At 35.7% G+C, this 25,988-nt stretch overlaps 2 protein-coding genes across 6 annotated transcripts in view; one reads left to right on the forward strand and one right to left on the reverse strand.

The window, feature by feature from the left end:
• The first annotated feature begins 2,601 nt into the window (after positions 1-2,601).
• On the forward strand, positions 2,602-12,972 carry LOC110095316 (casein kinase 1-like protein HD16). Of its 3 annotated transcripts, none has more exons than XM_028694555.1 (17): positions 2,602-2,740; positions 2,897-3,417; positions 7,794-7,928; positions 8,024-8,097; positions 8,180-8,249; positions 8,347-8,402; positions 8,613-8,684; positions 8,802-8,896; positions 9,029-9,095; positions 9,208-9,337; positions 9,558-9,776; positions 9,889-10,028; positions 10,097-10,271; positions 10,408-10,498; positions 10,574-10,731; positions 12,050-12,238; positions 12,505-12,972. In XM_028694555.1, exons 2-17 carry the CDS (start codon positions 3,121-3,123, stop codon positions 12,562-12,564), a joined length of 2,028 nt encoding a protein of 675 aa, XP_028550388.1. In that variant the 5' UTR covers positions 2,602-2,740; positions 2,897-3,120; the 3' UTR covers positions 12,565-12,972. The 3 variants fall into 3 exon arrangements, with proteins under 3 accessions (XP_028550388.1, XP_028550389.1, XP_028550390.1); XM_028694556.1 differs by having other exon boundaries at positions 9,901-10,028; XM_028694557.1 differs by lacking the exon at positions 2,897-3,417 and having other exon boundaries at positions 2,616-2,740; positions 7,794-7,962.
• Positions 12,973-14,913: 1,941 nt separating this feature from the next.
• The window catches only part of LOC110095310 (protein SAWADEE HOMEODOMAIN HOMOLOG 2), a 31,191-nt gene continuing 20,116 nt past the window's right edge, over positions 14,914-25,988 (reverse strand). For all 3 annotated transcript variants that reach the window (XM_020820801.2, XM_020820800.2, XM_028694558.1), the window contains exons 8-10: positions 16,666-16,809; positions 16,355-16,474; positions 14,914-15,262 (exon numbers count right to left, since the gene is read on the reverse strand). In XM_020820801.2, the coding sequence (XP_020676460.1) occupies positions 15,224-15,262; positions 16,355-16,474; positions 16,666-16,809 (303 nt within the window). In that variant the 3' untranslated portion in view covers positions 14,914-15,223. The remainder of the gene's footprint in view (positions 15,263-16,354; positions 16,475-16,665; positions 16,810-25,988) is intronic.

The raw sequence follows: 25,988 nt of genomic DNA on the forward strand, positions 1-25,988 counted from the left end.
ATGATTTACACATCAACTAATTCAACATTACTACAATGATCGTTATTACACCATGCTTCTTGAAAAGAAATTTGGCTAGTGCATTTTTCTCTACTCTATGAGTTCACATTGTGCCTTCATGTGCCTTTTCTCCTCTCAAATTCTCTCTCTTTTTTTTTATATAGGAGGATTTACATACACATCATACAAGTCTTATATATTTACATAGCTAAACTTACATATTTCTCATATAACATTTTCATTTCTCCATCACATCAAAATATATATATATATATATATATATCATCCTCATCTCAGCAACTCAAATTAAATTAATTTTAAGTTTCTCATTTAATGGCCAACATTTTGTCATAAAGTATTATAGATCTCACTACCATCTTATAAAATTCTCCTATATAATTAAAAAAACAATTAGAATAAATTTTAAAATTTTAATTTATATTGATATCAATATAATTTATAAATAATATATATTAAACAAATCTCAAAATATTCAAAAATTTTAAAATATTTTTTGATAAAAAATTAAAATAATTATGTATTTGAGTAGTACAATTAGAATTTTCATTCTACTTTGCTTTTGGGAAGGTACACCATCATAATTATGTCAAATTACAATCTTAGAGGATTTGAATGATCATTTGTTTAATATTTCTCATTTGCAAAAGTTATAAAATTTCCTTAGCTCTTTCATATCATACTAAAAAAAAATTATTGAAGATTTATTTAAAATTAACGATAAAAATTTTTAAAATCTCAAGTGAATTATTATGAAGAATCTGGTCAAATTGGTGACAATGAAAATATGATATCTTAGATGATAGACAGAGCGTGTGTGTGATAAAAAAAGATTTGACTCAATTTTGAGCTAGTAAGAATCAAGGCTAATGCCATATGAAATTTGAGGGTACTCGAACAAGTATTGCCTAAAGAAAGACAAGTAAGCATATTTGATGAATACTTGTACCAGTTGTTTGTCAAATATTTTTAGATGGGCATGATTATTGAGTTTAAATTAGCTAGTCATGTCAATAGGTGATTGCTATTGGTTGAGTTTTGTTGAATCAAGTCCATATTTTGGCTAATTTTATCTCTAGAGATGCCTAATTGTACAATGACTTCATGTATAATGACCACCAGCATTTGTAGCATGTTGGTCGAGTTTAGCCATGTTCAATTAAATGAAAGTCAACTCATGATGATAGTAAATTACATTATCCTCTTCAAGAAATCTTTAGTGTTGATTGTTAGGTAAAAAGTAAGATAGATGATAGCTAGATCTCTTCTTTTTTGTCTTTTTATAATGGCCAAACTTATATAAGTCAATGTTTTAGAAGTGTAAGAGTTTTTTTTTTTTTAATGAATGAAAGATATATTTGTTTGCTAATGACATCTTGTTATTTATTTATGTTTAGTTTATGGATCTTTTTTTTTTTTTAAGTCAAAGGCATTTGGCCCTTTGATTTCATGTGAGAGGTGTATTTGATCTATCATTTAAGGTTTTTGAGTTATCTTATAAATATTCGCCCATCTCATTATAAATTCCATGTGTCCTATTTGAACAATTTTGATATTAACATATGTTGATCTAACAATATGTGATGTGTGCAATTTTTGTGTTTTTTATTGTGAAGAGATCGAGTAAAGAAAGAGGCTTTATTAAAATAAAAAAAAGGTTGTATTAACTTAATTTATTAATATTCTTCCATTTGTCAACTATAGGGCTCCCCTATAAATTCTTTTTCATCATTTTTTATCTAAAGATTTTTTATGCTCAAAAGTATTCAAAGACATTGCAAATATAGATATTATTTTTAAGACATTGCAAATATATAATAATGATCCACTTCCACAATTAGGGTGAAGTATATCAGCATGATTCTACTTAATTGTAAGCATCTAACAGGGTTTCACCACTAGAGTTAATTAATGAAATTAGTTCCAAAATGAATATTAAGAAATGAAATGTCACATCCAAAATTAATATAATCCGCATATCTTGGCATATTATATCAAAGTTAAATTACATTATGTGAACTACCATTGAATCATGAAAGTATATTTATGATTATGTATAATATGTCATCCTTTAATCACCACATAGTCACCTTGACCATAAATATCATTAGATAAGATTTAGATCAAAACCTTTATTGAACTTATATACAAATTCTTATAAACGCCACATCATGTAAATACATTATCATTTACATTCACATGATACATAACATTTACATCATCCGTTAACATGTTTATTTACATCATAAAATTACCATATAAATTATTATTTTTATGGTTCAAATTAATTTTTTGTTAAGCCATTGTAAGATTAAAATAAAATCTAAATAATTTTTTTTTATTTTGATGACCTTAATTTAAAATTCAAATAAAATAAATTCAAGTTGATTTTAATTTGACTCAATAATCAATTTATTTTTTATTGAAGAGATGAACTGTAGATTTGATTGACCTAATGGGCCTTAAATAGCTAAAAACTGCTCTAATCAATTTGGGCTTTTCCATCCCTGAATTTAAAAGGCTTCTTAAGATGGGCTCCAATATATATATAAATTACGATAAATGTATGAAAACCCCCAAATTTTAAATGGCGAATTGAAGTCGACCTAACCGCTCCACCTCCATAACACCCAGCTTTCATGTCCACGTCCAATTTTACCGCGCCCCCTTGCCCAAGATTCGCTTGCAGGTATTCCTAATCCGGCGTGGAGGCCGGCGAAAGGTGAAAACTTTTGAGTATCTACCAATCCCTCACTCTCTATCTCAATCTATTTCAATCTATAAAACCGGGCGTGTTCTTTTTGATCCACCGCATATGTCTCTATATCCGTCTATTTCTTTCTGTTTCTCTTCCCAATCCCTTTTTTATTTCATATAGTTCGCAAATTCTGAAGCCGAGCGCAAACAAGGCGTCTATTTCCTAAATTACGATCAGAAGATATTCATTACGGAAACCCTAATAACTTCCAATCTACACCCGGGTTGCTCCAAACTTGGTTTTCGTCTTTGGGTTACAGACCACCGGATCTGCGCAGATTACTATGTTTAGATATTGTATCGGATGACCCGAAGTTGTCGGGAATGGGAATGGATGAATGAAGAATGCCAGAACTGCGTGAGGGTGGTTGCAGAGGGCGGGCACTGAAGGATCAAGTAGTGCGGGTCGATAGGGTCGCCACTTGGAGGGACGGAAGGAGCAGACAAGCGGTGCAGGAGAACGGTGTGAAAAGGCCTGCTTTGGCGGAGAATAGGTTCTTGGAGTGCGTTGGGGAGACTGAGGGCTTAATCGGGGAAGAAGCCGACGAAAGGAGGATGGGTGACAATGATAGCGGTGGCAGGAGCGCGAATAAGCTCCACAAAGGCGAGGATGAGGGTTGCACCCCATCCTTGCCGGAAAAGGTTTGCCCTTTCCTTGACGCGATCCTAATATCTAAGACTGCTTTGTGATTTTTTTTTTTATTTGGGCGTGTTTAACTGACAATTTTCTTGATGAATCCAAGACTTGAGATGCTGCTGGAAGAATAAATGAGATGGTTTTTCTGCTTTATCTCATTGGTTTATCTCTTTCTTTTCACATTGTTTAGAATTTTGTTATCTTCATTTTTCAACTTGGCATAGGGAGATTGTGACAGATTGAAGGAAAATCCTGTGCGTTTTTTATTTAATGTTCTTCATGATAAGTTGCACTTTTTTCCATCTTGGCATCACCGTGGTTGTTCTTTATCACAGCAGAGCTTTCTGTTTAATCATTTATTTTTTGGGGGTTATTATAAAAAATTGCTTCTCCTTGTTTTGCTATGCTGTAATAACGAACATTTACTTGCTGCTATTGATAGAATTTCTTCTGATACTTTTTTAGTTTATTTTATACGGCCAGAAAGTTGAGAAGCTGGTGCTTCTTTTTAAGATGCTTTGCCCAGAAATTTTCCCCAACTAATTTTTTGAGACAAAATTTATTGTAAAAATTTCATACTATTCTTCTATGGTGGAGATCCTCTTCTGAGTTGAAATAAGAATGCAACTTTTTAAATCCATCTGCTTATTGGTTTTGTAATTAAGAATTTGAAGGCACATTAAAGTATTGAATTTAGTTACACATCAGATAGTTGAAAGTTATATTGGTTTAGAAATAATTGATGCAATAATAATAAATGGTTGCTATTATTTATACTCTGCTTCAACTTTTGTGTTGAAAATGAGTTTTGTTGTTGGTGTATCTAGCGCAGCTTTGATCTATCTTTAGTTCACACTTCTTAACATATGGCGCTGGAGCCAATAGTTCAGTGGCGATCAAGTGGTTTATGGTATTTGTGGTGATGTTTTGCCTTCCACCATTGTTGATTAAAGCTATATTTGGGACGATTGCAACTATATGTAAAAATAATAATGCAAATATTATGGGATAATGTTTTTTTTTTTTTTGTGGGTATTATGGACTTTCTCTTTTAACAAAAGTTTGATACTAATTTTCTTATAGCTGCCATATTTTAATATTTTCTATTATAAAATATTATCTCTTCTCACAAGAACGTTTAAAAAGCAATAGGAAAGCTATAGTCAAATTGAATTGCAATAGTTTTCTAGAAATCAAAGCTATGAAAAAGTTGGACTAAGAAAGCCATTAAGGTTCAAGAGTTGGTGATTCCCACAGGCTCCATGTTGAGTGGGGTCTTATGCAATGATATTTGATTATGTTAAAAAGTTTTCATTTGATAAGTCATAGATGATGTATAGAGCTCTTATGTAAGGTGAGATTTTTAAGGTTTAATAGAGTTTTGAGTTTAGGCTCACATTGGATGGTTAAAATATATATTGTGAGAATACTAGGTAGTTGGCTCTTATCCATAGGCATAAAATTTTGTTTGAAAACAAGTTTGACTATTGGTGTATTAGACACGTCTAAGGGAAAAGATTTTAATAATAAAAATAGTTGGTGGTAGAATCAAAATGTGTAAGAAAATATTAAAAATTAGAATATTTGTTATAAAAATCGATTTAGATGTAAAAATTCTGATAATTGTGATAGACTATAGATATAAAGAGGCTCATAATGTGTATAAGAAAACAATATGCAATGCAAAGATTTTAGTTTTTATTGATTTATATTATAGATTAGATACTAAAGAGGATGAAAGATATGTGTATAAGTTAGTCAAACAAATAGATTGGAGCAGTAAGGATTTAGTTCAAGTGAAATGCATCAAAAATGAATATCAAAAAGTATTTTTATTTGAAGAGGATATTCAACAAATGTAGATGAGATATTTTGCTAAACTTTTCAATGAAGATTGTGAGAATACACTTGACATGAGTGACCTTAGCACCCAAATTGAAAATAAATATTTTTATTTTTATCGCCGTATCAGTAAAACCGAAGTTAGATAGACTTTAAAGAAAATGAAGTGTGGAAAGCTGTTGGACCTGATGATATTTCAATAGAGGTGTGGAAATGCTTAGGAGATGAAGGAATTTCTTGGATTAGTAAACTTTTTTAATATTATTCTAAAGATTAAAAATATGTCAGATGAGTGGAGAAGAGTGTGTTGATTCCTATTTTTAAGAATAAATGTGATGCACAATATTGTGTGAATTATAGATGAACTAAGTTAATATGTCATACTTTAAAACTATGAGAGAGTTATGGAGCATATGTTATGACGTGATACTAATGCTTCTCATAATCAATTTGGATTCATGTTGGGTAGGTCTACTATGGAAGACTATGAAAGCTATACATTTATTGAGAGGTTTGATGGAGAAGTATAGAGAGAATAAGGAGGATCTTCATTTGATATTTATTGATTTAGAGAAAGCAAATGATAAAGTTCCAAGAGATGTGCTATGGAGAGTTCTAAAAAATAAAGGGGTTAATAATGCTTATATTCAAGTCATTAAGTATATGTTGCATACTATTAGATTTAGTTTATGTTAAGAAATGTAGAGATAGACCTAAAAAGACTTTGTTAGAAAATATTAAAAATGATCTTTTTTATTAGATTAAAATGAGAAATTGACTCTTACCATGACACAATGGAGAAAAAGGATTCATATAGCCGACCTCACATAGTGGGATAAAGGCTTGATGTTGTTGTTGTTGTTTGATTTACCCTCTCTACTAAAGATTGAATTGCTAACTTTCAAGTGGAGGATAACTAGTTATATCATGGATAAAAACTTGGGTGGCAGCTTAAGTTTTATTGTATATATATATATATAAAGTAGTATAATTAGATAATCGTGTCATTGTATATTCATTTATTGATGCAAACTATTAGTGTATTAGACACAATTTTTGTTCTCCTTTGATTTACCCTCTCTACTAAAGATTGAATTGTTAACTTTGAAGTGTTGGATAACTAGTTGGATCATTCTAAACTATTTTTATGTATATTTGTGAGGATACAAACTTGGGTGGAAGCTTAAGTTTATATATATATATATATATATATATACTTCTTGTTATATAATTATTTTTTGTAACATTTTAAGCAATATAATTAGATAATCTTGTCATTGTATATTCATTTATTAATGCAAACTATTGGTGCATTAGACACAATTTTTTTCCTCCTTTGATTAACCCTCTCTACTAAGCATTGAATTGTTAACTTTCAAGTGTAGGATAACTTAGTTGGATCATTCTAAGATATCTTTATCGTATATTTGTGTGTTGATACAAACTTGGGTGGCAGCTTAAGTTTTACTTTATATATATATTCTTCTTGTCATATAATTACTTTTTTAATATTTTAAGCAATATAATTAGGTAGTAGTGTCATTATATATTCATTTATTAATACAAATTAGGCATATTTAATTGTTTTAGGATTGCCAAATTACACAGCTAAGTATTAATTTACACTTTGGCATCTTATTCTATTTATTTATGTTGGTGAAAACCTTGAGTTGGTGTTCTAAAAGCCTTTTTCAATGGATTTGACAAGTTCTTGTGCCTTCCCACTGGTCCCTTACCCCATCCTTTCCTGTACCAAAAGCTGTATTCTATTTGTGTCCTTTCATATTATGACACGACTAAGGTCGTGTAAGTTCACCTTATGCTGAGCTGCTTTGCAAGGGAGTTTTGTTAATTGATTGTTCCTGTATTTTTTGCTGTGAAGACAATGTCAGTTCTTGGCTTGTAGTCTGCACGTCATTCTCTTAATAATTATGTTAGGCCGGTTCAGGGTGAACCGGCATAGCCGGTCCAAAGGCCGGCTCAATTGTTCTACAGGAGGTGGAAGTAGTCCGCCTCCCTTGGTTTTGTCCGCTCAAAGGGTGGGCCCCACTTGTCCACTTGAATTCAAATTTAAAAGGAGTGGGCTGTTAGGGCTTGGGAGGGAAATTAGATTAGGAAAGCTTTTGCATTAAACAATATGAGAGGATTAGGAGAGATTATATTTTGATTGATTGGAATTAGGGTTTCTTGGCGACTTGGGCTCTAGACTCTCTTATCTAGAGATTTGGGAGAGACAATCCTCCTCTCGAATTGAGGATCAATTGTATCTTGCTTTGAGTTTTGCTTTGCTTTATTTCCACTATCGTTTCTAGATTGATTTGTCCAAGTTTTTTCTTATTTTTCTCGCTGTTTTGAACCAATTATTGCTAGGGTTGCTTGCGAACTCAAGTAAATTCGATAGGATTACTTGCGAACTCAAGTATTTCCTATCAAATTAATTAAAATTGAGTTTGATTTTCTTAATTGTTACTATTTCTTGTGATCGAATCTGTGGAAACTCCAATAAGCCTTTTCAACCTTTTGCATGTTATATCTACAGGTTCAGATTGGGAACTCCCCCGTTTACAAAATTGAAAGGAAGCTTGGGAAAGGAGGATTTGGTCAAGTCTGTCTTGGCCGGCGGATTTCAGCAACCAATGCCAAAGACAGAATTTCGGGCATTAGTGCTCTAGAAGTGCGGCTAATTTGTCACTAATTTTTGTGATAAGGTTGATGACTGCATCTTTTAAATGGTTACATTTTTTATTTTGATGCAAATATTAACTGCAGGTGGCACTGAAGTTTGAACATAGAAACAGCAAGGGGTGTCATCATGGACCCCCTTCTGAATGGCAAGTTTACAAGTATGTACTTCTATTTTTGTTCATTTTATTATGTTGATGTTATTTTGAATTAGTCTCACCTGTATGAAGTTGCATATTTTAGCACCCTTAGTGGCATTCATGGGGTTCCTCGAGTGCATTACAAGGGTCGCCAAGGGGACTACTATGTCATGGTAAATTTCAGTCTGTTACCTGTTGTCTATCTATCCTGATTAATTATATTTCCCATAAAGATTACTAAATGCATTGGTAACATTGTTATGTTTACAGGTTATGGATATGTTGGGACCTAGTCTATGGGATATCTGGAATAATAACTCTCACACGTCAGTCCTTTTTTGGGGGTTTAATTGCTTCTTTTTTCCGCTTATGACTTCGTTTGGGGCGGATTTCTTACTGCTTCATAAAGCAGCTTTTTAGTTAAAAAATTAAAAAATTTGTACTTGAAAGCTGCTTTAAGAAGCAAAAAGAAAGTCGTTCCAAACGAAGCCTATATATGCTTGAGTTTGTGTTAACTTTCCATCTTCTTTTTGCAGCATGTCTACTGATATGGTTGCATGTATTGCTATTGAAGCCATTTCCATACTAGAAAATATGCACTCTAAAGGGTTGACCCTCTTCTAAACATACTTACAAAGATTCACTCTAGTTAACTATATTTACTGGTTTTGTTATGGTTTTTTTAGCAGCTCTAAATGTTTTATATTGAAAAACTCCTGTGACAGGTATGTGCATGGGGATGTAAAACCAGAAAACTTTTTGCTTGGGCCTCCAGGAACTCATGATGAGAAAAGACTATTTCTTGTTGATCTTGGCTTAGGTATTTCAATGAATTTTAATTTTTGCATGGAATTATGCATTGGATTATCATTTTCATCGAGTAATTTTTGACATATCATATAAAAACCATTCAGAGGATTCTTTTTCATTGCATTCAATCTTAAATTGTCAGCTACAAAGTGGAAGGATGGTTCAACTGGTCAACATGTTGTCTATGACCAGCGGCCAGATATTTTTAGGTATATCTTTTTTGGATTTTGTTGTCCAGATTTATATTGTTTTTTAACATTTGATTCATATTTTCCATCAAGATTGTCCTCAAATTTTGTTGCCTGTTTGTTTGATATGAAGAGGAACAGTGCGCTATGCTAGTGTTCATGCTCATTTAGGAAGGATTGGAAGTAGAAGAGATGATCTGGAATCCCTTGCTTACACGCTTGTTTTCCTTCTTCGTGGCCGTCTGCCTTGGCAGGGTTTGCAGGTTTGCAAATAAAACTGCATTTAAAAAGCCTTTAGCAATTAAGTATTTTTGTCAGATTTTTTACCCTGAGATGGAAGTCCCAAGTATATGGCCATTTATTGTGCAGAGCCTGGATAAAGTAGCTCAATCCATATGGAACTACTTCACTAGGTTCAAAGTGGAGGAAGCTTTATCTTTTTCCCTTTCTTTTTTCTCATGTATGTTTTCTACATTTTTACAGGGTGAGAACAAGGGTTTCCTTGTCTGTAAGAAAAAAATGGCTACAGCTCCTATTGCTTTGTGTTACTTTTGTCCATTGCCGTTCAGATTGTTCCTGGAGTATGTAGTGAATCTAAAGTTTGATGAAGAACCAAATTATGCTAAATACATTTCACTATTTGATGGCATAGTTGGTCCTAATCCAGAGATTAGACCACTTAATACAGATGGTGCTCAAAAGGTATTGAACAAACTTATTTATTGTGCTTAGGGCATTCCCTCATTAAGTGAATTGACTTTTTATTTCCTGTTTAAGGAGCTTTATATCTAATACTTTGCTAAATGCTGTAAAGCTTATATACCAGGTTGGCCAAAAAAGAGGGAGGCTGTCGATGGAAGGAGAAGACGAGCAACCAAAGAAGAGAGTGCGAATGGGGACGCCAGCAACTCAATGGATTAGTGTTTACAATGCCCGTCGGCCTATGAAGCAGAGGTTCTTATTTGAATACTTTTTAATCTAGCTGCATCTTAGGCTAGTTGATCATTTATGTTTTGTTGCAGATATCACTACAATGTTACTGATTTAAGAATTGCCCAGCATATTGAAAAAGGAAATGAAGATGGATTGTTTATCAGTTGTGTTTCATCGAGCTCAAATTTGTGGGCTCTCATTATGGATGCAGGCACCGGTTTTACTTCTCAAGTTTATGAACTCTCGCAAAGCTTTCTTCACAAGGTGACTTGTTAGAATTTGTTCATGTTTCTGTATTTTGTTTTTAAATCAGATTTTGCAGGTCTTATACCATATGATTCCAAGATTCTGCTATTTTGATTTTCTTACCCGTGTGAATGCTTTTTTTCTTCTTTTGAAGGAATGGATACTGGAGCAATGGGAGAAAAATTACTATATTAGTGCTCTAGCTGGGACAAACAATTGCAGTTCTTTTGTGGTGATGTCTAAAGGTAAATTACCGGAATTCTTTTAATTTTTTTGTCTTTTAGAGTTGTCAGAAAACCCTAAATCTGATGATGCTCCAGGCACCCAGTATACACAGCAGTCATACAAAGTTAGTGATTCATTTCCTTTTAAGTGGATTACTAAAAAATGGAGGGAGGGTTTCTATGTTACTTCCATGGCCACTGCTGGAGCTAGATGGGCAGTTGTCATGTCCCGAACTGCTGGCTTTTCAAATCAGGTGTTATTCTTTTTCTTTCCCTTCCATGGATCTAAAATCTGTTGGTTGAAAAGAAAAAAAAATTCTATCAAAGTCACAGCATCCAAACAAAGCTGAAGCGTTAGGTTCAAGAAGGTTTTTGATGTAGAACGGAGGGGGTCAGCCAAAAGAGGGGAAAAAGGGAAGGCGTTCACATACAGTGAATGTGTCCACATACGATGAATGTGAACTTAAGGAATTTCCAAATTTGAATTATTAAGATAAGGAAAGGGGAATTATGACAGGTCTTTAATTAAATTCAAATTTGGAGAATTAAGGAAATCCTCCTAATATAATTCGTCCTATTTTAAGAAAGAATTTCAAATTCAAATTAATTTAAAAACTTTCCAAACTTAAGATGCATCGAATAAGGAATACTTTCAATAATCAATTTGAAAAGTGGAGGGAAAGAGGAAATAGGAAGGGGGTAGGGCCGGCGGCTAGCATGATTATGGGTGATTGATATGAGGGATTAAAGGTGGCTATATTTAGAATCTTAAAATAGGAAAGTGGATTTAAATCAACTCCTATTTAAAAATTCAAAATCGCATGATTTGAGGGACTTCCCTAAAATAGTTTTCCTCATTTAGGAAGTAAAATTCAAATTCAATTAAATATGAATTTAAATAGTTTCCAAAATTAAAAAGAGCTAATTTAGGAAAGGATTTGAATGCTAGATTTTGAATCTTGGAGCCAAGGGATGGATGATGGCCGGCGGCTTTGGGAAGGGGATTGCGTTGGTGGTTGGGTGTCTTTTGGCCTAGGTTTTGGGTGGAGTTTTCGGTCAATAGGAGAAAGAGAGATGGGGAAGTGGCCGAAAATAAGGAGAATAATTAAAAAAAAAAAAAAGACAAAACTGCGAGTCTTGAACTCTTCCAAAGACTGACGGGTGATACATTGCCCTTCTCCCAGGGACTTCAAGCCACGAGCCCGGACCCATCCTACAGCTGGTGAAAACTCTGATTCCTTCCCATAGGAATCTCACTAACGTCCTCCAAATAGAACACAAGTGCATAACACAAATTTTTATTATAATTCCATCATACCTAATACAAGAGAAGGGGCCTTTATATATAGGCCTCAAAATAAACTAAAAGACAAATTTGCCCCTTTGGCTTACATAAGACAACTCTTAAAAAAAAAGGATAAAAAAGAAAAATTGTAAAATTAAATCAAAATGCAATTAATAAACTAAAATAAAACGTAGTGATCTCGGCCGTCGATGTTCGACTCTTCTTTTGAATATCGTCCACCGTCGGATGTCCGCATCAGTTTTCACTTACATATTTCTCATTTTCAGGTTGTTGAACTGGACTTCTTATATCCAAGTGAAGGTATTCATTGGAGGTGGGATAGTGGCCATCGAATCACTGCCACAGCTGCAACGCCAGATCAGGCTGCAATTGTTCTGAGCGTACCAAGAAGAAACCTTGCAGATGAAACGCAAGAGACACTTAGAACCTCTGCTTTTCCTACTCAGCATGTCAAGGTTAGTTCCTTCAACAATTCATTTTCTCTCTAGATATTATGCAAGATTCTATTCATACTTCATTGTTGTAATGTTATCAAACATTGTCGCTTCGTTTGGGACGGCTTTCTTACTGCTTCTTAAAGTAGCTTTCTAGTACAATAAATAAAATTTTTATGCTAAAAAATTACTTTAAGAAACAGTGAGAAAGCCGTCCCAAACGAAACCTTCATCTGCATCACATCAATGAATTCCATATCTGATTGGTGGGTTTTGCTTGATTCCAGGAGAAGTGGGCAAAGAATCTCTATATGTCATCAGTATGCTATGGAAGAACCGTTTCATGATTTGATTCTTTCTGTTTAGGGTTTAATATCAATTGCTCATTCTCAAAAGAAGCATCATGTAAGTTGGTGTGAGAAATTTCAATGTGCAGATGCCATTTTTAAGCATTTTTCACATTCCTGTCTCTGCTAATCTCCCACCATTAAGGTTTTGCATATCTGTTAAGATCATGAAATGTCCACTACAGATGAATTGCTCATGTTATCTTATTTTATAAAGGTAATCTGTATAGTGAATCAAAATGCTGATAAAAGTAAGAATATCAACAGTAAGCCATCCTGCTATAGATAACACTGCTGTTTTGTGTATGCAGTGGCAGGAAAACCTAACATTTTAGTAAGGGATTTGTCATTTGATAGTTGAGCATTTTCTTTCCTTTTTTTTTTGCTCAGTATATTTTGATTTCTTTATATTGTTACTTTTGCCAGTATTGGATTGCTATTGAACTATTGAAGACTGACTTAGCTTCTCCTATTTGCTTTGTCCTGTGAAGTTCTTTCAAACTGAATGTTGTTTATTTCCATGATCCTCTAGATTTGATACATGATTAGCTGCTGGTTTGTTCTACTCAATTCAATTAGGTGAAGGAACAACACCACCAAGAACACAATTTATTGCACAAATTGGATTTATTAGAGAAGTGTGGGATCTTGGGTCTATAATATTATCATGGTTAAGAAATAAAAATGATAACTAGAATATGCTTTGTTTTACATCAATTGTTCTACTTGATTTCTTTATTTTACACCGATTGTTCAGAGTGATGGTGAAATAGATGGGGATATTATTAATAGAATGCAATTTGAATGTTTGAAGTGGAGGAATGCATCGGGTTTGTTGTGTGATAGAAAAGTCCCTCTCAAACTCAAGGGAAATTATATTAGATGGTGGTGAGACCTGCAATGCTTTATGGTGTATTGATTTCACAAATTTTAATCAAATATGCTTGAAAGATTGTTATCTTCTACCAATCATCAACATTCTAGTTGACTCGATTGTGGGGTACTCGAGCTTAGCTTGTTATCATTAGATCAAGATGAACTTGAAAGAAGAGGATAAGACCTAACTTCATAGTACGTAATGTGTGTATTGTTATTTGTTCATGTTGTTGGGATTAAACATTGGAGTGCCTAAACCTAAAAGTTTACATTGATGAGCTGCGCATGAATTATCAAGGTCTAGATGGGTATTTTGAGGACTAGGATAGAATTTCTTGACTTTAAGGTTTCGTTACGGATGGCTTTTTTACTGCTTTTAAAAACTTATTCTAAAAAGCAATAAAAAAGTCGCACCAAACAAAATCTAATAGTGTATAATACAGATTGAATCCCAACAAGTTTATCTTAGTTAATGATAGTGAATGTGAATATGTAAGTCTTGGTTAATTTTGTTAAAGATTTTAAAATTTTTATAGTACATTATTGTTATAAACTTAAAACCTATTTTGTATAGATAAATTGATCACTTTATAAATTTAAAAAATTTAGTCAGCCACAAATTTCACTAAAAATTTTTATTCACCTTACGCACATTATAAGTTTTAAAACATTTTTTTTTTTTTTGATAATCGCAAAATACATGAACAAAAAAAAACTAAAAATATAGAACTTTACAACAACATATAAGATAGATTTAAATCATGCATTTATGATTTATCACAAAAATGCCTACAAACGCAAAATTTTACTGTAAGACGTATAAGCCAAAATTTGGAATCAGGCATTTTGTTATTTCTCTTTCCAAAAAAAAAATCAGACAAATTCTAGTAATTTTGACTTCTAAAATATAAGCGATATTTGAGTATAATTTATGTTCTAATCTTTTGTATTTATAAAATTACTTAACATTTTGTAAAAATTTGTTTTTTAATATTTGTAAAGTGATTTAACTTCTATTAAATTAAAATTTTTATACTCATTAAATTTCATAAAGTTAATTATCTTTTATAATGCAATTATAATAATAACGACGATATTTTCTTAATTACAAATTTTAATGAGATGCAATTAATTGCATTTGAACACAAGTCAAATAATAACAATTACATTTATAAAAGTTCATAAATGTTCATTTACTGCTTCTAAAGTTACCTAAACCATAAACAAGCAAATGAGCTGTTTGTGATTTTTTTAATCAATTAAGATAAATTCACACATATTACATAAGATTCAAATCTTTAAAGAATAATTTTGATCTCTCAACTCTGAGCAAAATAATCCCACCATAAAACTAATTTAACTTTTTTAAGGATTTGAGAGACCAAAATAATCTTTCAATATAATTGAAAATTATTTTGATCCTTCATAAAGAGTAAAAAGAATCAATTTGATCATTTTTCCTACCAAATAATATTTAAACAAACTCCACAGTTGAATCATCTACTTTTAAAGGCACTGAAGCATCCTAACATCAACAAGTGCAAAAGAAAAATCAAAAAATAATAATAAGAACAACAAAAAGAGCTATTTTTCCCAGGGAAAATGCACATATTAGACCATGCTATTAAAGAATGATCCAGTATGGCATCCTTACAAATCTGAATCGTTTAGCTATGTCTGCAATCCGCAGAAAGCAATCAATGGTTTTTGTCAAACATGAAGCTAAAATGATGTGAGAAACCAAAATGTCCTTCCGCGACAAGATCGTACAATACGAACAATATCATGGTCTGCGGCACAAACGACTCAGGTGAACTCTCTCCTGAAATTAGACAAAAATGGCATTGAAAGAGAGGGAAAGGAATTTGAAGTGTGCCATTTTAGTATGGGTTAATAGAACTGATGGATAATGCCCAAACTAATCGGTAAGTGCGTAACGTTAGAATTACTTAGATATTAATATGAAATTATATGCTAGCTATTAACTACTTAATGCAACCCTCCACTTTCTTATTCAGGACTTAGGACCTGACTGTTAAGGTTTAGCACCTATCTGTGACTAATTTCTCATTCACTCACATCAATGCATTTTAGAGGTCAAATACCTGAATTAAGTCAAAACCCATTCATTCTTCAAGTTTTGTTATTGATGAGTAACAGTAAGTTTTAGGTTTCGTTTGGGAGGACTTTCTTATTGCTTCTTAAAGCAGCTTTCTAATACAAAATCTTAAATTTTTTTACTAAAAAGCTGCTTTAAGAAGCAACAAGAAAGCTGTTCCAAACGAAACATTGATCTCCTTTTAACTCCCAAGCCCAAGTTAGATGCATTGGTTCAGTGACCAGATGATTGATAAGCTGTTGAGCTTTTGTGCTTTCTTGTCTCCATTTTATTTGTTATCTAGTTTCAACTAGTAATGAGAAGTGGCAGTGATTCTATGTGCCTCGTTCCATGTTGTGAACAACCAAACCTGCATAGGTGGACGACTGTATCTGGATTATAAGAAAATAATAAGTAAACCCAGTACCGATGAACCCGGCTATCCTATAGAAAGTGCAGTAAGGCATGCCTCCCTCCAAGGATTTTTTTTTTATAAGTTGGGCGGGCCAGCCGTCGGCCCATTTCATTTGAAAACCAGCCGATGGGACGGTTGAACCATCCAAATCATCTTAATGCCCCCACTTCAGTTAAAGCTCGCGTCAATGAGCTCGGCGAAGCCCTCCAAGGACATCTTTAAACTAAACTTATCATACTTCTCAATTAAATTAATGCCTAGATTGTAGTATTTATCACATGACTTACTGCAACGCATGACTAACATGATTTTATAATTTTATAGGTGAAATATAAAATATTGATAACAATTAAGCCTGGAAGATCACATTGAGAAGGTAAACAAAACTTAAAAGTACTTACCTCAGTTTGATCATGATCATATCGTACCAAGTAAATACACCTGCAGCCCCTTATGTCATGCATCTTTCGTTCAACTTGGATAACATGAGCATCGAAGTAGTTAGCAGCTTCATCTTTCTCCTAGACAAAGGAAAGGAGGAAGTTCAACATAATGGATAAAACACATTGGTGATGGTGGTTTTTGAAGTTGAGGCTATAGGTATAGTTTGGGGAGATTTTCTTTCAGCTTCTTAAAGTGGCTTTTTAGTACAAAATTTTTAATTTTGTACTAGAAAACTGCTTTAAGAAGCAAAAAGAAAAGTATCACATACTCGGAAACAGAGAACGATGTCTCCTTCTTTAATCTTCCAGCATTCAGAAGACTCCATTGGTATTGAGCGCTCCCGTACCCCCTTCCTGACATTAATCCACTCATCTTCCTCAGGACCAAACCCATCAAATCTCACACGAACTTCCTATAGTTGAAAAAAAAAAATTAATATGTTAAAAAGTGGTATACTGCAAAGGTCTACTTTAAAAAAAAAAATTGTTACAAAACTAAAAATAGAATTCACTCTTTTGAAGATTCATGCTTGACAAATTTTAGGATTTGGAAGATTTTCTCAAGTTCCAAAACACTCGAGCATTAGTTCAACTCTTCATAGGAAAATATTCAGATCTATGTGGGTATTATGTGACACGAGTTGAGTCAAAATCATAAGAATTGGAGGGATGTTTGAATTCAACACTTAACGCTCTAGATGCAATGAAAGAGCTCAAAGAAATGGGTAAAAATAACATTTTTCCGAAGTCAATGGCAATGATAAAATATCGTACCAATACTTGAAAAAAGAGTAATCTCTAAAAAATGGATAAAACTCTTAATTAGTACAAACACGAGCCCTGCAATTGCTTCATGGTTCAATTTACAAAAGATGATTTTTCAGATCAAATAGTTTTAGTTGAAGCACAAAGATCATAGAGAATAGCGAGTATTTTTTTGTTCAAAACATGCAACAACATGGAATAACCGATTTATGAACTGCAAAGCAGATGATTTGGCCTATACCCAGTGAAAAAAGACTAGTGATTGGAAAGATCCGTTGCACCAGGGTGATTAGTAGTGGTAAACATGGTCCTTAAAGAGCATAGAAATAAGAATTTTGAACTAACTTTGGTTCATTATTTCCGCGCAGTAAGTGAAATACTTTGCCTTTAAGAGACCTTTACCAAAAATAAAAATAAAAAACAAAGCCCGCCTAAGAATGTGATAGGAAATAGTAAAAACAGAAATTTAATCGCTGAAATCATAATTTCTGAAATTTGAACAAGCAGAATTTATGGTTTTTATGGATGAAAACAAAAGGAACTCACTCTTGATTGCTAGAAAATGAAAGAAAACAACAAGATACGAACGATCCTCTATTCGAGAGGAGGATCAATTTATCCAAAACTCTCTAGACGCCACTAGAGCCCAAGAACACCAAAGCACTCAGAAAGTTACCCACCAAAAAAATGCCCTAATCCTAATATAACTCCTACTTAAAGCAAACATAAAAAAAAAAAAAAAACAAAAAAGATTAAACAACCCCCCTATCTCTTCCCAAGCTATGGACCCCACCCCCAAGGGCCTGTAGGTGTTGAGCCGGCCCAAGGGCTAGGCCGGCTGGACCAGTCCCTCCTAGACCGGTTGATGCAAGACTGCAGTGCTTTAAATGGATGTGATAAGAACTTACACGATTTCTTGATAAAAATAATTATGATTAGAACTATTAGCAATTTAAACGACAAAATAAAACGTAAGAGCGGTCACTTCTGTTTAGGCCAAGTTACATAATAAGCGCTTGAATTATCAAAACAATAAAGAGATTCAACAACATGCGAATGGAGAGTAGTTTTTAACAAAAATCCATAATCTAACAATAAGATTGGAAGCATGAAAAGTACGCTCGGTCCTACGTTTACTAAGCTTAGTCAAAGGTGAAACAAGTTCCTACGTTTACTGAGCTCAGGCAAGAGGCAAGGCACGATTCCTTGCGACTAGATCACCACCTACAAGATTAGTGAATTAGGAAGATAATTGAAAAGGGGAAGAAGTTTACCTTTGTCGAAGCCCGGAAACAAGTAGTTATGTTGAAGATGTTCGTCGTAGCTTCTCTTGAAGGTTCAACTTAGAGAGAAAGAAGTTTCTCTAGTGTTGAAGTGTTGAACACGCTAGTTGATACTTTCCTTGAAGGCTCCTATTAAAAGAGATGAGCTTATTTTGAAAACCCACAAGGAAGAAAGGGGAATAAGTGGCCGGCCATGAGGGGAAGAGGTTTGGGAATTTGGGTTCAGATTTTGGGAAGGGATTTAATTCAAATCCTTCATTAGTTGTTCCCCTTGATTGAAAAGAAATAGTGAAGGCGGGTAAGAGAGAGGAAGAGGGGTTTGATTTAATTCCAAATGGGGAAGACTCTCTTTTAGAAAGATTTTAAATAGATTGGGAGCATGGGGATTTTCGGCCAAGAGGACTTGAATTATTTCCAAAGGGGTAACTTGAGTTTTGGAAACAATTCCAAAAGAAATTTCATGGGGGGCCGGCGGCATAGGGAAAAGGGAGGATTTGTGGGAGCCTTTAATGCCTTCTTGATTTAAAGAATTAAATTTGAGGAGAAAGATCTCATCCCAATTTAATTCGAAACTTTTCTAAAATAGGATTTATATTTTAGGAAATAATTTCAAATTTGAATAAATTTGAATTTTGTAATTATTTGAGTTCCCTAAAATATAAAGAGTTAATTTAGGAAAGGTGTAATGGCAATTAGTGAGGGAGGGGAAGGCCAAGGGGAGTGGCCGGCGGTTGGAATGGGGTTCGAGTTAGGGTGGATGTAAGGTGGCCGACGGCTTAAGGAGATGGGGAGAATGCCTAGGCCGGCGGTTAGTTGGTGTGGGATTAGATGGTCGGTGGTGAGGTGACGAAGGGAAAGAGAATAAAAAATAAAGGAGAAGAACCACGAACCCGTCCGTCTCCAAGATTGGTGGGTGATCCAAATTCCATCTCCAAGGGACCTCACTCCAATATCTCTCAAGCTCTCATAAGAACTCAAACATGGGGGAAATTTTTATCATTTAATCATTAAACTTTCAAAGAGAAACATAAGGGCTATAAATAGCCTCGTACCGTACATAGGACTCAAAATAAGAAAGATGACAATGCCCTCAGGGCTTACATACGACCTCCCTTAAGTAAAGGGTAAAAACGGAAAAACAACTATAACATAAATAATAAAAGACAAATAACATAATAAAAGACAAATACATGAAATGACTCAAAATACATCGACTCGATCATGGTCGCAGACCGACGGCCACGTCTCTAATAGACTTTTCATGTGCTAATGTCCCCATCACAGGCTAGGAGTATCAATACCCCGCTCCCAAAGAACCACCATGTCTTCGAGATGGAAAGACATGAATTGATGATGCACCCTCTCGTAAAGCTCCCACGTCGCATCATAATCTGGAAGGTCCCTTTACTTGATTAATACCTCATTTACCCCTCCTTGGTGCAACCCTTGTAACTTCATGGGGTTTCGATACCACTTCCAAATCTTTAGTCAATATTGTTGGCAATTATGAACTTGTTGTGTGATCCTCTACAGCTCTCCTCAAGCATGATACATGAAACACTGGATGTATGGTAGCGATGGGGGGCAACCTCAAATGATACGCCACTGTCCCAATTTTCTCTAATATCTCATAAGAACCAAAATATCTTGGAGCTAGCTTCTTGTTCCTCCGGTTAGCAATTGTCCTCTATCTGTAAGGTCAAAGCTTTAGGAACACCCTATCCCCTACTTCAAACTAAATATCCTTCTTGTGTCCATCCGCTTGTTTCTTTATAATTTGTTGCGCCCTCAATAGATGTCTCTTCAATTTTTCCAACACCTTGTCCCTCTCCTCCAAGTACTCCTCTACTGAAGAAAATGGGGTGTTATTATGCTCAAAATACACCAGATGAAGTAGATCCCTTCCATACAACACTTTGAATTGTGTCATCTTAGAGACAGAATGATATGAAGTGTTATACAAGTACACTTCTTATGCTAACCACTTGGCCCACAGTCGGGGGTCTCCGACACAAAGCATCGTAGGTATGTCTTCAAGCTCCTATCAACCACCTCCATCTGCTCATCTATCCGCAGGTGGTAGGGGGTGCTCCTCTTTCATAGTCTGAATAGCTCCCTCCCAAAGTAACTGAGGAACACTTTATCCCTATCGGATACTATAGACTCCGGTATCTCATCTAGTCTGACCACCTCCCTAATGAAAGATGATGCCACTGTTACTGCCATGCAGGGGTGTCATAGGGGAATGAAATGAGCATACTTGCTCAGTCTGTCCACTACCACCAAAATCACTGTGAACCCTTTCGATTGGGGTCGCAGGATACCTCCTCCTACACCCGACAAGGTAGAGCTAAAGGATGCAATAATCCTCCTGGAGACATGGACATGTACTTGCTCCTCTAACAGATCTCACATCTGGCTACCAATTCCTCCACATCCTTGTGCACCCCCTTCCAATACAACTCTGAGGCTAGTCTCCTATATGCCTTATGCACCCCCGAATGACCCCAAACAGCGCTCCCATTGAACTCCTAGAGCAGGTGTGGAATATGAACTGATGTCCTAGGAATCACAAATCTCCCCTTGTACATGAGCCTTTCACCTTCTAAAGAATACCCTGGGTGGCTACTCCCCTCCTTCAATAAATCAACCCTAATCCTTCCCAACTCCTCATCCCATGCACTCTCCTCCTTAATGGCCTCTCAATCCAGCATTAGTGGTATTGATAGTGCTAGTACATGTAACTCCCTCATATATTTGGACAAGGCATCTATTGTCTTGTTCTCCATCCCTGACCTACATTGTATTTCAAAATCATATCCCAACAACTTTGACATCCCTCTTTGGTGCTCCTTTGTCACAATCCTCTGCTCCAACAAGTTCTTCAAGCTTCGCTGGTCTATCCTGACAATGAAAATGCCAGCCTAACAAGTAGGGTCGCCACTTCTAGATGGCTAACACAATGGTCATCAATTCCCTCTCATAGACTGACTTCATCTTGGCCCTAGTTATCAACACCTGACTGAAGAAGGCGAAGGGTCAATGGCTCTGCATGAGTACTACTCTCAATCCATATCCTGAGGCATTTGTCTCCACTATGAAGACCTGAGTGAAATACAATAGGGCTTGGACAACTACCAAGATCAGCACAGTGGTCATGGCCTTCTTCAAGCTCTCAAAAGTTGTTGTGACCGCCTCCCCCATAAGAACTTATCCTTCTTCAATTGTTATGTCGGTGGTCATGCAATGATGCTATACCCGTTCACGAATCTCCTGTAGTAGCCCGTCAGCCCTAGGAATCCCCACAGCTCCCTAAGATTCTTGGGCAATAGCCGTCTCAAAATAGCTTCAAGTTTGATATGATGCATTGCTACACCCTCCTTAGAGACTGCATGTCCCAAGTACTCCACACTGGCCTGGGCAAAACAAAATTTTCTTCAGATTGGCCCTCAGCTGCTGCTCCTGTAACACCTCTAAAACCTTTCTCAAGTGCTCTTAATGCTCCTCCTTTGACCTGTTGTAACCAAGGATATCATCAAAAAACACCAACACAAATCGCCTGAGTTAGGGTCGGAAGACCTTGCTCGTGAGGGACTGGAAAGTGGTTGGGACATTAGCAAGGTCAAAAGGCATCACTAGAAATTCATAATTCCCTTCATGAGTTCTAAGCAATCTTTGGAACATCCTCCCTCATCCTGATATGATGGTACTATGACTTCATATCTATCTTGGTGAAAATAATTGCCCCACTCAGCTCATCTATCACTCGGATGGAAAACTTGTCTGGAACAACTTCCTTATTCATCACCCTGTAGTCTACACAAAACCTCCAACTCTCATCATTTTTCGTAACCGTTAACACTCTTCTAGAAAAAAGGCTCACACTAGGCCTAATAATCTCTGCTTCCAACATCTCTCTAATCAACTTCTCAATTTTATCCTTCTGAAATTGAGAATAGCGATAGTGCCTGACACTTATAGGTGACACACCATCCCTCAAGGTACTAGCGTGCTCTTGCTCCCTTAGTGGTTGCAATCCCTAAGGTGGTTGAAAAATCTCACTGAATTGTTGAATCAATGATTGCACTGAAAGAGGAATGTTCCCACCCTCCTTCAATATGATCCCCTCTAACCTATGTAACTCCACCAGATAAACTTCCCCCACCTCATGCATACTCCTCACCATGGTATTGAGTGATACCATGGCTTTGGAGAGCCCTGAATCTCCCCTGATCACTATTCTTCTCCCTTCCACCACTAGTTCCATCGTCAATACTCCCCAATTGACTTTAGTGTTCCCAAGGGTCTGCAGCCACTTCATCCCCAGGATGGCATCAGTGCTCCCTAACTCCAATGAGAGAAAATCCTCCCTCCCCTGGACCCCCTATATGGTCAACACTACTCTGGATATCCCCTGGCATGTCTCCACCTTCTCAGTACCCATCATCACTCCATAACACCCTGTATCCACTAATGTCACCCCCAATTGGTCCATGAACTGATTAGAGATGATATTGTGGGTAGCTCCACTGTCTATCAGCACCACCACCTCCCTGTCTGCTATTTCTCCCTTCACCTTTATGGTATGACTCAGAGTGAACCCTACCACTAAGTTCAGGGAGACCTATGCCACGTCAAGATGCAACTTGTCCTTCTCCTCTCTCCCTTTCTCTCTCTCACCTCCCTCAGTTTCCTCATCATCACAAACAGTAATAACTTGAAGTGATCGGTCCCTGCACCTATGTCATGGCATACATTTCTCATCACATCTAAAGCATAGCCCCTTCTCTTCTCCTACATATCCCTCTCTGTCAATCTCTTGAAGTTCACCCACTTCCTCTTACTTTTGGAGTCTCACGAATGTTACCCGATGTAGGCCCCTTGGGTGCTAAGAGAGTGGTGGTCATCCGATAAGAGCTCCCAAAACTGCTGCCTCTGGCTCCCCTCTCCTGGTACTTCTGATCCTCCACCAGTTGTGCCAACTCCATAACCTCTCCCAAGTCACGAGGCCTCATGACCCTCACCACTGCTTGAATCTCTGATTTGAGTCCCTTCATGAAATTCTCCTCAAGAATAGTCTCTGATAGTCAATCCAATCGACTTGTCAGGTACTCAAACCTCTCGTGATAATATGTCACTGAACCTTCTTGCACAAGTGCAAAAAACTGCTCATAGAACTCTCCTCTGCCAATTCAAAAACATTTTAATAAGCATTCATTGAACTCCCTCCAACTCCGTATGGGCCTCCACAAGTCTCTCCACTAGTACCAAGCAAATGCCTTCCCTTCCAAACATAAGCCAGCTGTTGTCAATTTCTCCTCATATGTCAACTCATTGACGGTGAAATACCGCTCTACCTTGTAGATCCACCCATGTGCATCCTCCCCTTCAAAAATAGACATCTTCAGCTTATGGACCTTCTGATCTCCTCTATTTCCCATGATTCCTCCATAATTTTCCCTTTCCCAAGTGTTTGGTCCTCCCCAAGTGCCCCAATCCTCCCTTCCACACTCATACTCATACTCATCTTCATTTTCTCCCCTCCTTCAAAATCAACACCCCTCCTACCATAATCCCATTCTTTTCTTTCCCAATCAGCACCCCAAAATTTATGCCCCCCATAACCACGCCTCTCTACATACTTTTAATCTCTCTCCTCTATGATTTACACAACTTTTTCTCTCTTACGAATTTAAGAATTCGTATTTCTCCCTACCGGACCTCTTGCCTCTGATGCCGCCATTTGATTTTGGTTTTTTTCAAAATCTTTTTCACCATCTCATGAAGATCGGAAGCCTTACCTTCCATGGATGATATTTGATCCTCCATCGTTGCTTTCATTTGACTCATCCCCCTCAAGGCGTTCTTCCAGCGCAACTAATTTCTTGGCCGCCATCAATACCCAGATTTTTGTAGAACTCAAAAATCTGAATCTTGACCTAAAAACAGCAAAACAACACTTCATCGGATAAAAATCAGCTGTTGGATCTCACAAAAACAGCCCAAAAAGCAGTCTCAAAAACAGCTCTGATACCAATTTCATACGAAACAATAGGAAAAACAAGAATTTAATAGCTGAAATCAAAATTAATGCGGTTTGATGAAGCATAATTTAGGGTTTTTATGGATGAAAGCACAAGGAAATCACTCTTGATAGCTAAAAAATGAAAGATAACAGCAAAATACAAACGATCCTCTATTTGAGAGGATCAATCTCTTCAAAACTCTCTAGATGCCGCTAGAGCCCAAGAACACCAAAGCACTCGGAAACTTAGCCACAAAAAAAGTCCTAACCCTAATACAAACTCCTACTTAAAGCAAACATAAAAATAACAAAAAAAACTAAACAATTCCCAAAAAAAAAAACCAAACAATCCCCCCCCCCCCGCCCCTCCCCTAAGCCGTGGACCCCAACCCCAAGGGGGGCGAGAATTAAAGCTTGCGGCCCAGCAGGCTTCCGCCTGTTGTAGGTGTTGAGCCGGCCCAAGGGCTCGTCCCTCCTGAACTGGTCTTGGCGTATCAGAATGCAACTTGAGTTTCATCAAAAAGGAGGATAGGCTAAACTCTATGCACATGAATGCTCTATTTGAAGTACGGAGATTTGGAAAGACTTGCAGTTATAGGCACTGGACAAGGAAAGTTGGGTTAAAACACTCAAGGCTGTTTTTGAGTAGCCAATGCCAGTGCAGAGAAACACGAGGTGCATAGTTTCAGTTAAATATGAAGAAACTAAAATGCAATACCATATCAAGAGCAATTTCACATAAAACTTGATCCAAAAGCAAAATCTAAAGATCTTTTGTCTGCAACTATATATTCAGAATTAGTTTAAGCTTAAATGGAAATGTATGAAATACATTTTTTTGCCTCAAATATAAGTTCTCAAGAAAATGGAAGAACCATAAGGTATGTTGCATTATATTACAAGTTTTATACACTTTTGACTTGGAAATTGAATATGTACTTAGAAGTTCCGATATGTCGATATATATAGGAGTTAGCTTTAAGCATTTTTGCTTGGGAATTGAACATATACTTAAACAGCTAGATATAGACATATAATTAGCTTTAAATGTGTATATTATTTTTAAAAAAGAGTTATTTGAATTGGCCTAGACTTCTATCGGGGTAAAAGTATCAAAATTGTCCCGGGGCAGCTAAAGGTAGTTAACCTGCAAAAGCACCACCCATTGTTTGGGTAATACCCCATGATATAGGTTAGGATAAGTTCTGCTATAATTCTTTGAAGTAGAATGCTAAGCTTCTGATTCATGATTGAAGCTGCACCACACCAGAAATCTACAATCGAAATTGCTCAAACTACTTGTCTTGTTTGTTTAGCTTAAGAATGGATCGAAAATAAAATTAAAAAAAAGTCAGCAGAAAGTACAATTTAGTTATATCTTTGCTTCTATCATATAATGCTAAAACAATTTTTCAGAATACCTGAACAGGTCTTCCAAAATTGAAGGAATTAGTGACGGAAGACAGTCTTCAACTACAAGTTGAAGCAATAAATTATAAATAGATAGTTCGTCTTCCTA

The sequence above is a fragment of the Dendrobium catenatum genome, unplaced genomic scaffold, assembly GCF_001605985.2.
Source record: "Dendrobium catenatum unplaced genomic scaffold, ASM160598v2 fragScaff_scaffold_501, whole genome shotgun sequence".
NCBI lineage: Eukaryota > Viridiplantae > Streptophyta > Magnoliopsida > Asparagales > Orchidaceae > Dendrobium > Dendrobium catenatum.